General features: G+C 55.1%; 4 protein-coding genes across 4 annotated transcripts; 3 read left to right on the top strand and 1 right to left on the bottom strand.

Annotated features, from left to right (window-relative positions):
- Positions 1–419: 419 nt before the first annotated feature.
- Positions 420–1,969, bottom strand: MRS44_001326 (uncharacterized protein; the record flags this gene model as incomplete). Its single annotated transcript, XM_046270455.1, has 4 exons — positions 420–515; positions 572–1,416; positions 1,484–1,658; positions 1,721–1,969. The coding sequence occupies 4 exons, from the start codon at positions 1,967–1,969 to the stop codon at positions 420–422; spliced, it is 1,365 nt and encodes a 454-aa protein (XP_046138412.1).
- Positions 1,970–2,520: 551 nt separating this feature from the next.
- On the top strand, positions 2,521–4,642 carry MRS44_001325 (uncharacterized protein; the record flags this gene model as incomplete). Its single annotated transcript, XM_065623649.1, has 4 exons — positions 2,521–2,529; positions 2,573–2,656; positions 2,775–3,461; positions 3,515–4,642. 4 exons carry the CDS (start codon positions 2,521–2,523, stop codon positions 4,640–4,642), a joined length of 1,908 nt encoding a protein of 635 aa, XP_065480087.1.
- A 1,011-nt stretch (positions 4,643–5,653) lies between these two features.
- On the top strand, positions 5,654–7,073 carry MRS44_001324 (uncharacterized protein; the record flags this gene model as incomplete). Its single annotated transcript, XM_065623648.1, has 7 exons — positions 5,654–5,717; positions 5,823–5,860; positions 5,940–5,981; positions 6,049–6,296; positions 6,372–6,549; positions 6,605–6,859; positions 6,963–7,073. 7 exons carry the CDS (start codon positions 5,654–5,656, stop codon positions 7,071–7,073), a joined length of 936 nt encoding a protein of 311 aa, XP_065480086.1.
- Positions 7,074–8,039: 966 nt separating this feature from the next.
- On the top strand, positions 8,040–15,295 carry MRS44_001323 (uncharacterized protein; the record flags this gene model as incomplete). Its single annotated transcript, XM_065623647.1, has 4 exons — positions 8,040–8,137; positions 8,196–10,296; positions 10,341–13,584; positions 13,653–15,295. The coding sequence occupies 4 exons, from the start codon at positions 8,040–8,042 to the stop codon at positions 15,293–15,295; spliced, it is 7,086 nt and encodes a 2,361-aa protein (XP_065480085.1).
- Positions 15,296–15,560: the final 265 nt, after the last annotated feature.

The raw sequence follows: 15,560 nt of genomic DNA, 5'->3' as shown, positions 1-15,560 counted from the left end.
TTCAGCCCAACGTACGGGCATTATGCAGGCCTTGTGAATTTGAGGTTGAAACGACAACTCTCATTGTCCAACGACGACCTTGTCGTCAGAGGGGCAAACGGGCCATGAAACAACAAACGCCCACCTCAAATAAACAATCACTGTTGACAATGCCAAGCCGAGGAGCATGCTGCGCATTCGCTGATGCATATCTGCATGTCACTGACACACATACAACGGGCAACTACTGGCCCCGAGTTCACTCATGAACCCGCCCAGTGCCTTCGCCCACCACAGCTCATCAATATGAACCAAGCGCGGACGTATGATGTGGACCAAAAGGATTTCTACTACAAATATTGACAAAGAGGACATCCTCTCCTCCAACTCTTCTAAACTCTGACTGTTGGTACAAGCTTTTCTCTCTCTTGGACCCCTCTCTATACCCGGAGACCAATCTCCTCAGCATAAGGCAGCACGAACAGGTCACCGACAGTGGAGACGGTGGCCTTGCCCTCAAGGAGAGCCTTGGCAGTCTGTAGGCATGAGTGTTAGTCGATATTGCTAGGGGACAAATCTTGGAGAGTCTTACGGTCTTGAGAGCCTCAGCAGAGACACCCTCAATGGCCTTGGCAAGGCTGGCAGAGTCGTAGGGCTTGCCGCTGTTGACGATGCCAGAGCCGGCCTGGACGATGCTGGTTTGTCGGAGCTGGTTGGCGTTCAGGGCGGTGAACTTGGCGTTGGCAACGGCCTTCTTGACATCCTCCTGGCTGACGTTGCCGCTGGCGATGCTCTGGAGAACCTTGACGGTCTCCTCGGCGCCCTTGCGGACGGAGGCGGCGGCACCGGTAAGCTGGATGGCCAAAAGGCCGGCGTCGGAGTAGGTGAGGTTGGAGGTGTTGACCGAGAGGCCAGGGGTGCCGGCGGTGGCCTTGGAGAGGAGGCTGAATCCAGGAGCCCACTTGATGGTGGACTGGCCGCCCAGGAGGGAGGCGAGAACGGCAATCTCAGGCTTGGCAGAGTCGGCGCCAGAGCCGGGGAAAGCAATGACGACGGAGTTTCCGGCGCTGCTGCTCGTTCGCTGCTCACCACCAAAGTACTTGCTGGCCTCGGTCTTGAGGGTCTGGCCGCTTCGGGGGGCCGTGGGGACGTCCTTGAAGAATTGGCCAACCCACTTGGAGAGGGTGTCGGGAGCAGCACCGTCGGCGACGAGGGCGATGTTGGGCTTGGAGTAGACAACGTCGGCGAAGCTGGCAATATACTCCTCGTTCAGGTACTTCTGGTAGGGAGTCGAAGAACTAGGGTAGAGGGAGGAACCGAGACCAGTGTGGAAGGCGATGGCGTGGGCGTTATCGAGGGCAACGGCGGCGGCATCGGCATTGAGAGCGGCCTGCTTGGCGTGGAGGACACGCTCGACATCCTCGTGGAACTCGTGGGCTGGATAGGCGTGTCAACTCGGTCGAAGCAGCAAGGCTGACTACGCAATTGATTTGGTTTCACTCACTGGTGTACTTGGTCAGAGAGATGACCTCAGCCAGAAGCTCGGTGAAGTAAGGCAGATCCTCGCGGAGGAAGCTGGCCTCGACGACAACAGCCTCCCTGGTGTGTGAGGAAGCCAATTGACCACCGAGGAGCTCAGACTCGCGAGTGATGCGGAGGGCAGATCGTCGCTGGGTGTTCTACATGGACCGGGCAAATTAGCTCAACTCGCGGGATTCTTCTAGGTGCCGGGGTTCCTCACCTTGAACGCGAACTCGGCCAGGCCAACAGTCAGACCGGGCAGAGGCTGGTATCGAGTACCGGCCTTGGCCACGACGGCGAGCTTGGTAGTAGGACCGTGGGCATCCCGCGAGGCGACCTTGAGGCCAGTCACATCCGAGGTCTCGTATGATCCGGTCGACGCAGCGGCGGCAAAGGTTCGTCGCTGGACGCGGCAGGAGCGGCGAGCAGCCTGCTGCGCGGTTCGCGCGAGAGTCGATCTCGAGATCATTATGGAGGGTGATGGCGTAGGCAATTGGCAATCCTTCGGCCGTCGGGGTGAAGCAATTGATCTCCAAAAGAAGTGCCTCGTCGAAAAGCTCCCGTCTAATTTTCGGGCTACGGGGAACGAATGAAGATGTCACGTGATTTTCTCCGGTCAGCCAGATTTGCACCCGCGGCATTGGTCCCAGTATCGAATCGTACCTTTTGGGACTGGCTCTGGCGCGCAGCTACAAGGAAAAGACCTCACCCCACCTAGCGTTACCCTCCCTGCCTTAGGCCTACCAGCTTCCGACTTACACCACTCACTGCCTGCAGCCGCAGAAAAATCAACGATCCCATTTGCGCCGCAAAAAAAAAGCATCCCAGCCTTCTCGCCTTGTGCTCTCGTTCACGACCTCGCCTCCCAACCAGCTTTGTTCGCATTGTCAACCGCACAGATACTCAGATCTCGCGCCTACGGGCCGTATCTCTCTCTATAGTGCTCTTTTGCAGATCAATGACGCCCCGGTAGCAACTGTGGCAGCTCTAGAGATAGTGAGAGGATCTCTAGGAGCATCAATGCTCGTAGTCAGTCGAGCCATCATCCCAACCACGCACGCAATATCATCAGCTAACAGGCGCGCCCCGACAGACAAAACACGCTGCTGAGCTTTGTGCTCTCCTAGTCAACGACCTCTATGGCGAACTGCCCTCGGTATGCGATTTTCCCGCCCATATACTGGGATATAAATCTGTCTTTTTACTTGGCGTGAGATCGCGGGGCTGACTCAGTTGTCGCGAACCAGCGTATCCTGATTGCGCTTTTGACCAAGGGCCGCTCGACGATCTCCCAACTGGTCCAACATACGGCCCTTACTCCGCGATTCTTGCGAAATGGTCTCGCCGTTCTAATCCAGCAAAATTTGCTCTACCACCATACCGACCCCGACACCGACGTCACGAGCTACCAGGCCAACGCTGATGCTTGCTACAACCTTGTGCGATCTGGCAAGATTCTGGATATTATCGAGCGCCAATATGGCACCGCAGAACGAGAGCTGGCGCAGACTCTCATGCTTCTAGGTCATGCCCGCATTGCAGACCTTTCCCACGCTTTCGGGTCCCGAGCACCCAAGACCAATGGACAAACGAACGGTGATCATGAGTCACATGATGGACTCATTGAGTCAGAAAGCCACTTGAACTCTGTTCTTGTTCGTCTCATTCGGGCCGAGATTGTCGAAACTGTCCGTCCAGAGAGTTTTCGCAACCCCCAGGATGTGTACCGCGAAATCAAGGACTCTATCACCAAGACGCGACCAGGCGAAAAATCCGTCTTCACAAAGACCCAGGCGCAGGAGGAGATCCAAAAACAATACCGCACCTTTAGAGACCAGCCCCGGGTCCTGAAGCGTCAACTCGACATGAGCAGTGACTTTGGTGGACCCAAGAGACGGAAGCTCACGAACGGGTCGGCGCAAAATGGACATGCGTATGATGATGATGCGCCGCGTTTGAATGTGAGGACCTTCTGCGACAATGAAGTCGTACATTTTAAGCTAACATCTGGCAGCCCAACGTAGTTGTCCGTCTGAATCATTCGAGATGCCTGGTCGAGTTGCGGAACCAGCGCCTGGCCAATTTTGCGGCAGAGATGCTCGGTGAGGTCACCGGTGAAGTCTATCGCACCGTCTTAGACCTCCTATCTGCCGACTTCTCGAGGTGCCAGCCAGATCCTCTGATTGATGAGCTTACCGCCGGTCAACAGACAGCAGTTACAACCGTCGATATCTTTGAACACCTTGACAAATCCGTCAACGTACAGTCTGGAATCGGCAAGACTTCCAAGGACAAGATTGATTCTGAGAGCGCCGAACGAGTTAGGGAGACAGCCCCGGACACAGATGATGACTCTGACGATTCAGATGCTGGCCCTCCAGGCCGCAAAAGGATCTTTGACGCGGACGAGGAGGATGAGTGGGCAGATGACGATGATCAAAATGGCGAAGCCACCAACGGCGAACGGGAGAGCAAGGTTAGATTCGAGGATGCTGCCAACGGCACCGATAGCCGCATCTCTCAGATGCGACGACACCTGTTACTTCTCGCAGAGAGCAAACACCGATTTATCCGCCACTGTGGGACATTCGGTCGCGGTCAGTGGACGGTAGACTTTACCCGGCTGATGACACATCTGCGGGAGACTGAGCTCGACGCCATTATTGAGCAGTCCCATGGCCGCCACGGGCTGCGTCTGACACGCATTCTGCGAGAAAAGGGCAAGCTCGATGAGAAGATGCTTCCATCTGCTGCGCTCATGAAGAAGACGGATGTCCAGGGGAAAATGCTTGCGATGCAGATGGCAGGGATTGTGGATGTTCAGGAAGTGCCTAAGGATAGCAGCCGTCTGGCCAACCGGACCCTGTTCTTCTGGTATTTCGACAAGGAGCGAGCCCAGACTCAGGCCTTGGACGACATCTACAAGGCCATGCTGCGATGCCTGCAGACGCTCCAGGTAGAGCGGCACAATCAGCGGAACATTCTTTCGTTTGTGGAGCGAGAAGACGTCCAGGGCAAGGAGGAGGAGGTCATGACGACGGAGCACTACAACAAGTACAACAAACACTTGGAGGTGCAGAGCAAGCTTCTTGGGCAGGTCATGCGGTTGGATGAATTGGTGTCTGTTCTCCGCGACTATTAAGAGAGTTGGAAAACGACATGGGTGGCTGTTTGGTCTTCAACTTTTGTCGATTGCGCTATCATGGTGACTTGACATGTTGGCGTCGAGGCTTGAATGGTTCATGGGCTCAGCTTGTATTATATGGTATCTGGTCTGTAGTAACTCATAAAAGAATGGTATGTTGCTGGCTTTGCGGCTGCTATGTTATGCGTAATGTGTTTGTGTGTGCTGTGTTTCATCGGGATGTGTCGGCATGAGTCAACATGTATCATGCCAACAATTCAGAGGTGTCCTGTTATTGTTCATGCTATTTGTTGAGAAGATGAGATGAAATGAGCAGGGTTTCATCCCACCAAATTTTGAACATCGTGACGAGGGGTCCGTCAACAGACGCTATTTTCATACATGATTATAATAGAACGACAGGCTTGTAATTGAATTAGGAGACATTGAAACAATGAAGCAATTGGAGATAAAGACATCCATCTCTTGCCATCAAACCACTAGAATTGCTGGTGGTTGTAGGGTACGCAGCTGGCTCTTGTGGTATGAAAGCATTCGTCCATGATTGGCTAGCGCAAAGTGGTCTGAGCAGTGATCTTCAACCTCACCCTTGTGTGCAGTGGCTTGACCTGTGGCTCGTGAGTGGCTCAGGCGTAAAATTTGGCCAGCTCCAAAAATCCGAGCTACTGAAAGTGGGGGGCAAGAAACCCCGCCAATGCAGAAAAAAAAAGCCCATAGCCCACCCACAAGGACGACCATCCCACGCATCCCGTTCCGACGTCGGTAAGTAATTGAGCAGGGGGAAAGGAACCAGCCGCGCGCCGTACACCAGAAAGAGCAAAGTGCAGGTGCCCTGGAGTGGTGGTGGAAAAATTTCCAGTCCCAAGCGGCCAAGCCTTGTCTCGCTCGTCCGTCCCTTTGCCTTGCGACAAAGCTCCCCTCTTTGCTCTCTTCACACCTTTTTCTTGCGATACCCATCGAGTTTTCTGTTCGGCAGTAATTAATTGTTCCTTGCCCTCGTCGTTCATCATGTCTCCTCCCGTTGCTTCTGGTCGTGAGAAGGAGTCCAACTTGGCCCGACTCCTCGGTTCCGGTATGTCCTCCACTGCTGTACCCATTGACACATCCGAGCATTATTTCCAATTGCCTCGGTGCTGCTCAATGCGCGAGTAAACCTCGACTGACAAGACCTGTGCAGGTTCTGCTGGTATCGCTGAGCTTGCCATCTTCCATCCCGTATGCATCCCTCCGCCCGAGATCGAGGCTGCCGACAGCTCCCTCCTACGCCATGTGACACCTGCTAACACCATTAAAGGTCGATACCATTGCGAAGCGATTGATGAGCAACCAGTCTCGTGTAAGGAGCACACCTCAAATTCCGAGTCAACCCGAGGGAACAGTCCATTGACCTGCCATGCCTCCAGGTCGCCAATGCTAGCCAATTGAACCAAGTCATCTTCAAGGACAAGGCCAGCGCAACCGTCGGCAGGAAGTTTGTCTCCCTGTTCCCCGGTCTGGGATACGCCGCTGGCTACAAGGTCCTCCAGCGCATTTACAAGTACGGTGGTCAGCCTGTTGCGCGAGACTTCCTGGGCAAGCACTATGGCGCCGACTTTGAGAATGCCTTCGGCAAGAAGACCGGCAAGGCCATTATGCACTCTACTGCCGGAAGGTATGTCAGCTATCCGAGTTCCCTGGAAATTGGGAATTCAAGAACTAGGAACTCAGACTAAACTGTTTCACCTAGTCTGATCGGTATCGGCGAGATTGTCCTCCTCCCTCTCGATGTTCTCAAGATCAAGCGTCAGACAAACCCCGAGGCCTTCCGCGGCCGCGGTGTTCTGAAGATTGTGGCTGATGAGGGCTTCGGCCTGTACCGTGGCTGGGGTTGGACTGCTGCCCGTAACGCTCCCGGTTCTTTCGCGGTATGTGTTATGCCCTGCAGCCATGAGTAGAGCGAAGATAACTGACCTGTACAAGCTGTTTGGTGGTTCTGCCTTTGCCAAGGAGTACCTCTTCCACCTCGAGGACTACAACAAGGCCAGCTGGTTCCAGAACTTCATTGCCTCGATTGCTGGTGCCTCTGCCTCTCTTGTCGTCTCCGCTCCTCTCGATGTCATCAAGACCCGAATCCAGAACCGCAACTTTGACAACCCCGAGAGTGGCTTCCGAATCCTGGCCAACATGGCCAAGAACGAGGGCCCTTCCAGCTTCTTCAAGGGACTGGTTCCCAAGGTACGTCGGGCAGAGTTGCTTAAACACAACACAAGAAACAGGCCCCCTCCACTGCGGCCCGCCTTCACCCGTTCAAGGCCCGTCTCCACTCTGAAATGTCAAGACGCTAATGGATCTTGTGCTGCAGCTCCTCATGACTGGACCCAAGCTGGTCTTCTCCTTCTGGCTTGCCCAGACCTTGATTCCTGCCTTTGACGCTGCTTTCCGAAAGTAGAGCTGAAGCATATTTGAGGAAAAAGAAAACTTGGGATTTATGTTATAGATACAAAAGCTAGAGATGATCTAGACAGGGCTTACGTATGGATGAGGGAGACGCAAAGGGATGGGAGTTTAGAAGGGACAGGATTTATGTTGGGATGGATTTCTACGATAGACGTACCGGCATGAGGGATCGGGCCTCACTTGATCAGTGAGGCGGACGAAGGCACTCAACTCTGTATAAAATAAAGCGACTTGATTTGATTTGGCACACGTCACACACAGATCTCGTCGTGGGCCGTGACAACTGCCGTCACCAGCAGATACGCAGGATGCAAGCTGGCTCGCTACAGCCGCCAGCAAGGCCATGATCCCTGCGGATTTGGGTCATGATGTATGCTATAGGCCTGGTCGCGCAAGCCGTCCCTCTGTCCGGTGGTGTGATATGCTCTGTTGTGGCCTTTTCATTCGTAGATGATGGGCCGCGCTGGGGCCGGGGTCCGGATGTGCAGCGGCGAGTGGGAAGTTAGTTTGTTTGGCGCGGCGGCTGGTTGCTCAGCAACGGAGACTCCCCGAAACAAAAATAAACCAGGCCACCAAGGTCTGCGACGGCGGACAGACAAAGATGGAGCTGTGGCTTCCTCCAGCACCATTGTAAAAATCAAACTAAACAATGCAACGGGCTCCGAGGCTTTGACTTGATTTACTTTTACTCCGTCCATACCTCGCGCCTTTTATCCCTCTCATTTGCCTACTCTTCTTCCACTATCACCAATACTACTACCTCTCCCGCTCCCGCTACCACTACCGCTACTACCTACCTTAGTCCCAAGGTCCGAGACGTCTCCTCCATCCTCACCCTCATCATCGTCTCCTGCGCACCCAATCTAGCGTGGCTGCGGAGCCGTCCGCATTCTTGCCATCCATACCTTGGACAACTTCATTCCACACACAAGACATTCGCGTCTCCTAGGAGCCAAGCATGCCTTCCTCGGAGCGAGACAGCTCCCGAGAGGGAGACCTCCAGCTGAGACATCAACACTCTGCCTCTTCAGACCACTTCCGGGCGCTGGTCCCAATGTAAGTTCTCTTCTCTGTATACCCTCATGGCTTTCTTGCGCCGGCTGACAGGAAACAGGTGGGATAGCTCTGATCCCGAGCGCTGCCCTCCACCGCTGCCTCTGAACCCGGGATCGCCTCTGTCCTCGCGGGCCGGAACCTCGAGCGCCATCCAGTCGGCTCACGCTGCGCTTAGTGAGCGTGCGCGAGAGAGCGCCATGCCTCACCTCAACAGGAGGCTAAACGATGCCTCGCCTACAAAGAGCAACTCCCACCGCCGTCTACAGTCCTCCTCGGTCAGGGACATCAGTCTCATGATTGAGGGCAACAGCGCCAACAACTCGCCTGCCAGATCACCAGAGCGACCTAGTCGACCAGAGACGCCTTCAAGGTCGCGGGAACCCCCGGTGGACAACCGACCTATCGAGAAGGAGCCGGCACCGTCAAACCCAGGTCCCGGTCCTAGCCTGACACCCATTTTGCGGCCTGCGGTTCGACGGCCACCTCCTCAGAGCATCTTGGGTGAGAACACGCCTCCCCAGTCATCTACGATGCTGGCTCTCCAGAACATGAGCTCCCTATCACCCGCCAAGGAGCCCGAAAACCCGCTCTCCAACATCACAAACGGCTCGTCGGCTCTGGTGAAGCACCCCCAGAACCTTGAGCAGCTCTCGACCCAGATTCTCAGCCTCACCAGCATCGCCACAAATCTCCAGAAGGAGATGTCTCAGCTCAGTCGGCGAAGCAGAGACAATGCTACCGATCTCCTCAGTCTCAAGGAGGCCACCAACACAAGAGATGAGGATATTCGACGGAGCCTCAGAGAGCTCCTTGGTAGTAGTCAGGGTGGTGGCAACGGTGATGGTAACCACCGACTATCTTCCCGAGACCCCTTTGGCGGATATTACCTGGACAACAAGCCACACAACTTGTCTCCCCCTGGCTCCAAGCCATTCCAGCTCCCAAGAATCCCTTCCCCCAAGAGCTTCTCCGACTCGATTGAGAGGGGATCCATTAGCACGCCCTCTCTGGCCGGATCGGAGGCGCCTGCATCTATTGCTCTCCTGGAGAAGATCATTCGGGATATGCCTACAAAGGAGGGACAGGACTCTCTTCTTACTCGCCTGCTGGAAGTATCAAATAAGCTCTCTGGAATGGCGACGTCTCAAAAGCTGGATGAGGTCATTGACCAGGTCAGGGCTCAGTCCGAGCAGGCAATCGTGCTGGGCAACCCACTTGGAAGCCCTGATGCGAGCCGGTCTCGCAACCTAAGCTTTGGCGATGAGCCAAGCCATATGGACCTGATTCCTGGGCAGGCAAGGAGTGCCGTTTCTCAACGTGTTGAACACATCATGAAGAATGAGGCCCGGAGGAACTCTGAACCCGCCAGCCAAAGAGCTAACATCGTCAATGACGACCTCATGGCCATCATTCGTTCCGTCAAGGACAGTGTTGCCCAGGGCGGCGGCCTAACTGCTGAGGTTAAGGCTCTCGTCCGAGAGCTCCGTGGCGAGGTCCTTGGCATGGGCCGTGAGATTGGCCGCAGACTGGAGCAGCAAGCCTCGCGGAGGAACGTCGACGACCACGACAGCCCGAGCAAGGATGAGGTGGCCCGAGTCATAGATGAAGGCCTTGAGCAAATGAAGGACCAGCTTAACCACGTCCTTCGGGAGCACAGGCGCCAGTCTGCGGCCTCGGTCAACACCCAGAAGAGTGCTGTTGACTATCAAGAGATCTATAATGCCATGCGAGCGGCCATCCAAGACAACGAGGCTACCCGCAACAACATGCCCGATCTCAGCCGGGATGATGTCATTGAGGCTGTCAGGGATGCCTGGGAGAACTACAAGCCTGAGATTGAGGTTCAGCAGCTTGGACTTGAGCGTGACGAGGTTTTGGCTTGCCTGAAGGAAGGCCTTAGAGAGTTCGCTCCAGCCCCTGCTGCCACTAGAGACGAGGTTTTTACAGCCGTCGTCGAGGGCCTGAAGCACTTCGTTCCTCCTCAGGTTGAGCAGCCCGAAACTGCGTCAAGGGAGGAGATTATCGACGCGGTCCGTGACTGCTTGGAGGAGTTCGAGTTCCCTGTGGCCCCTGGCAACAATGAGCTCACCCGTGAGGACATGGTCGATGCCGTCAAGGAGGGTCTCCACGACCTGGATCTCAACTCGAGCCGTGCTTTAGTACCTGCCTCTGCGGGCAACGACGATATCACTGATCGTCTCAGAGAGAGATTATGGATTTCCTCCGACACGAGTTCAAGACGATGTCCGATGAAGCAAAGCAGAGCCGAGATACGGAGCAGGTCATTGATGCGACAAAGGACGGCTTCGAGAACCTCCGCAAAGCCATGGAGTCGTATGTTGACCGCGCAGCTGGCGTTGCAAGCCAGGAAGACTTCTTGGATGACCTGTTGAAGTCTCTAGATGACTTCAAGGATGAGGTGGCTGGTCTCGTCGCAAATGCCAACCTCCAGTCTCGCGAGCAACTCCAGACTGAGCTCGAAGGCCTCCGTGACGTGGTCAACTCTTCCATGGTGCCCGCTCTCCCTCCCCAACTTAACAACACTGAGGTCCTCGAGGCTCTGAACACAGGCTTCAACAACCTCCGACAGGAGATCCTCCGTCCCCGGGCTGAGACGAGCGAGATTCTTGACGCCCTCAACGATGGTCTCAACGATCTGCGAGCTGGCATGGACCGCGTCACCAACAAACCCGCCGATTTGACCGCAAATGACGAGATCCTCGACGCTCTCAAGACCGGCCTCGACTCTGTTCGATCCGACATTGACACTCTCCGCGAGAACAACAACGAGACAGCCGTTGCTACTCTCGATGGTCCTCCACAAGCCAACGATGAGCTCCTTGATGCCCTCAAGGCTGGCCTGGGTGCTGTGCGCTCGGATATTGAGGCACTCCGTGATGGTCATGCCGAGAAGGCCATTACGCCAGCTGAGCACAAGGAGAACGACGAGGTTCTCGAAGCGCTGAAGACTGGGCTTGAATCCATTCGCGCTGATATTGAGACAATTCGGGAGACCACCAAGGAGCCTGCCGCTGCTCCTCCCGTGGACAACACCACCAACGATGAGGTCATTGAGGCCCTTAAGAACGGACTTGACTCCCTGCGTGTCGATATTGAAGCCCTCCACAGCAGCCATGAGAAGGCACTCGCCCCCGTTGACAACACGACCAACGACGAGGTCATTGAAGCTCTGAAGAACGGTCTTGACTCTCTCCGGGTTGACATCGAAGCCGTCCGAGACAGCAGCGACAAGGCTGTTGCTCAGGTCGACAACCACACAAGCGATGAGTTCATCGAGGCCCTCAAGAACGGATTGGAGTCTCTCAGGGTCGATATTGAGGCCATCCGGGACAGCAATGAGAGAGCCGTCGCACCTGTGGCACCGGTTGACAACACGACCAATGACGAGGTTATCGAAGCCCTTAAGAATGGCCTCGATTCTCTTCGAGTTGACATTGAGGCGTTGCACAGCAGCCACGAGAAGGCTGTTGCCCCAGTTGACAACACCACCAACGATGAGGTCATTGAAGCCCTCAAGAACGGCCTCGACGCCATCCGCACAGACATTGAGACCCTTCAGGAGAACCACGACAAGGCCCTTGCCCCTGTTGCTGATACCAAGCCCAACGATGAGGTCCTTGATGCCCTCAAGACCGGGCTGGAGTCTCTCCGCTCTGAGATTGAGTCCCTCCGTGACAGCAACGACCGCGCAGTCGCCCCCGTCGATGCTGGCTCCGACGATAAGATTCTGGATGCTCTCAAGTCCGGCCTGGAATCCGTTCGCTCAGACATTGAATCCCTTCGAGATAACAACACCGAGCGTGCTCTCGGACCTGTCCTCAACGACAGGGAACCGCAAGACATCCCATTGCCCCCTGACACCGTGCGACACGATGATATCAGGAACCTCGAGGTCCTCATCACTGAGCTTCGCGTCAAGGTTGAGGCACTCGAGCCCCAGAAGGATGGCGTCCAGAAGGATGATCTGACTCGAATGGAGGAGATGATTCGCAATGTCCAGGATACCGTCGATGACATTGGCTCCCGTGAGATGATGTCCACCCGAGCTATCCCAACAGAGAAGAAGGAGCGGTCTGAGGCCGCCATCATTGGCGATCCTGAAGACGCCGCCACGAAGGAGGATGTTCAAGCCATCGAGACCATCTTGCGAAACACCAAGGGCAAGCTTGATGACCTCATTGACGGTGATCAAGCCGTTCGCAAGGACCACATCGACAACGTTGAGACTCTCCTCCTCGAGACACGTGAGACTATGGGATCCATCACTACTCAGATGGAGACGGTCTCGCGCAAGGAGGAAATCACTGGTCTGGAGACTCTCATTTCCCAGATCACCACCGGCCTTGATGAGCTGAAGGGGCGCCTTGACAAGGAAAGTGAGAACCCTGAAAGGGTTGTCAAGGCTGACGTTGAAACCGTCGAGGCCCTCGCTCTTGAGATCAAGACCGCTCTGGACGGATACATCAACACTGATCTCGCCCTTCTTGCCCGCAAGGAGGACGTATCAGGCCTGGAGGCTCTTGTTGCTCGCAAGGAGGATGTCACCAGCTTGGAAACCGTCGTCAAGGAGTTCCAGGAGAAGCTGGACACCACTGTTGAGGCCCAGACCAAGGCCATCGCAGTTCGCGACGAAGAGACTACCAATGTTGTTGAGCGGGTGAATGAGGTCAAGAACTTCCTCGAGGAGCTTCAAGGAGCCATCAACACCAAGCTCGAGGAGGGAGCCTCTGGTGTCGAGGGCGTCAGCAAGCTTCTGGAAACCATGGGCGAGAAGATTGACAAGAATGAGAATGTCCACCAGGATCTCAAGGACATGCTCGACACCATCAAGAGCGAGTTCGAAGATTCCAAGGCTGTCGTGGCTGGTGTCAAGATCGAGTCCAACGAGAAGCTGCAGGAGACCACCGAGTGCCTGGGCAACAAGATCGACGAGAAGATCGGCGAGCTCATCGCCAAGTATGAGTCTCTTTCGACCCAGCTTGATGAAAGGAGCAAGGTCAGCGAGGCTCGGGATGAGGCCGTTGAGGCGGCTGTCGTTGGCTCCAAGGCCGTCACAGACGAACTCAAGCTTCTCATTGATACTCTTGGCTCGACTGTCACTGATTCCCTTGAGAAGATGGAGGAGGCTTCCAAGACTGTCTTCACCAAGGTGGAGGAGCTCGTGACACGCAATGAAGAGACACACACTGAAGACAAGGCTGAGCATCAACAAACCCGGGACCAGATCTCTCTGGCCTTGTCTGTCGTGGAGGGTCTCAAGGGTGAGGTTACTGAAGGACAGCCTAAGATCATGGAGGCTGTCAAGGACCTCCTCCTTCTCGTCAGCGAGCACTTCGAGCACTCCAAGACATCTGTCACGGACATCCAGGAGAAGCTCGTTGAGAACAAGCCCCCGGAGATCCTCAGCACTCTTCTCCCCCCGAGAAGTACGACAACACCGAGGTCCACGAGAAGCTCAACAACCTCGTGGAGCACATCTACAATGACTCTGAAGTCCGCGAGCGCCTCGACAAGATTATCGAGGAGAAGTACGATGACACCGAAATCCGCGGAAAGCTGGACAAGATCATTGAGGACAAGTATGACGACGCTCAGGTTCATGAGAAGCTTACCACCATCATCGGACACAAGTACGATGATTCGGAGGTCAAGGAGAAGCTTGAGAAGATCATCGCAGACAAGTATGATGATGCTGAAGTGCGGACCAAGCTCGACAAGATTATCGAGGACAAGTACAACGATGCTGAAGTCCGTGAGATGCTCAACGTCATCATTGACCAGAAGTACGACGATGCCGAGGTTCGCGAGAAGCTTGGCTTCATTCTGGATCAAGTCATTGAGAGCAAGTACGATGACACGGCGGTCCGCGAGAAGATCGATTGTGTCATGGATCAAGTTATCCAGCAAAAGTATGACGACAAGGCAGTTCAGGAGAAGCTTGACTTGGTTCTAGACTCCAAGTACGACGACTCTGACGTCAAGGAGAAGCTTGGCCTTCTTATTGACCTCAAGTATGATGACACTGTGGTGCACGAGAAGCTCGACAAACTCGTTGACCACAGCAGCACCACTGACCAGGCCCTCACTCGTCTGGAGACCCTGGACAAGGTTCACGCCTCGGTCGTCCAGACAGCAGCTGACATCTCCGAGTTCCTTTCTGCCCAGAAGCAGCGCATTGAGCAGGCACACGAGGATCACGAGAAGACACTCCGTGAGACCATGGCATCGGTGGAGCGCAAGCTAGCTGAGAAGGACCATGTTGAGGCGTCCGTCAGTAGCTTGCGTGAGGAGGAAGAGAGGCTTCGACAGAGTGTCATGAGCCTGCGAACCGAGCAGGAGAGTCTCATCCGACAGAAGACTCGCCTGACGGGAGACGTCTCCTCGCTCGAGACTGCCCTTCGCGTGCGCAAGGAGGAGCTCTACGATATGGAGTCTCGTGCTGAGAACCTTGAGCGCCGCATCCTTGAGGGTGTCATGGATCACTCTCGAGTACTTCTCATGTCGAAGGCCAACAAGAACAGCGGCGACGCTATGAGCCGCAAGCGAGTCAAGAAGCCTGCCACTGAGACCGACTCTTCCCAGCCTGCCCGCAAGTCGATGGTAAGCATGGCTCTCAACGCCAAGCGAAACCTGGCAGCTCCTGCGCAGACTGGCAGTGCCCGAAGAATCGTCTCGCTCAGCCAGATCAACAACAATGTAGCATCTGGTGGTGTCAAGCGCAGTCAGAGTGTGCGGACACCAATGGGCGGTGGCAAGGCATACCGGAAGAGAAGTTTGGGTGGCCACCTCGACAAGGGTCCAGGCGACAATGATAAGGAGAATGTCGTCGGCCTTGGCGAAGCGGTCGAGGAGTTGGATGAAGCTGATGCCCGAGGTGCAGCACCACAAGCCGAAGAGCCTGGCGCCGGGGACACGACAGTGCTGCACAACGATGAGGCTGGCGACAGCGACAACGAGACGCTGCGAAGGAGCAGCAGGGGGACGGTCGTCACAAACAGTACCGACATGTACACAGAGGGTGATGATTACAGCGAGTACAGTGACGACACGGGGAGCGAGTGGACGGAGAGCGCGGTAGGAACCGACGCAGGGTCCATACAGGATCAGGGTAATGAGGTTGTGGTTTACGGGTCATAGGGGATGAAGGGAAAGATACGGGATGAAGGTACGACGTGATAGAGTCAAGTTGGGATTGATACCTGGTCATGTTTCAAGGGGTTACGAGACTCTTGATGAGGCTTCACGGAGTGTTTTGGCTGGATCAGATTGGGTCTGTTTGTTTGTTTATTCTCGTTGGTAACGTCTCTGCACTTGATTATGGTCGTTTATGGTTTTGGAATGATGGTTTCGTTTAGCATTGCTAGTCATATTTCTTTGATAGGTTACGGTTAAAAGAAATGTA

The sequence above is a fragment of the Fusarium solani genome (genome assembly GCF_023522795.1).
Source record: "Fusarium solani strain SB1 chromosome Unknown bctg00000000, whole genome shotgun sequence".
In the NCBI taxonomy this organism is placed as follows: Eukaryota; Fungi; Ascomycota; class Sordariomycetes; order Hypocreales; family Nectriaceae; genus Fusarium; species Fusarium solani.
This window is presented reverse-complemented; position numbering and strand designations above follow the sequence as displayed.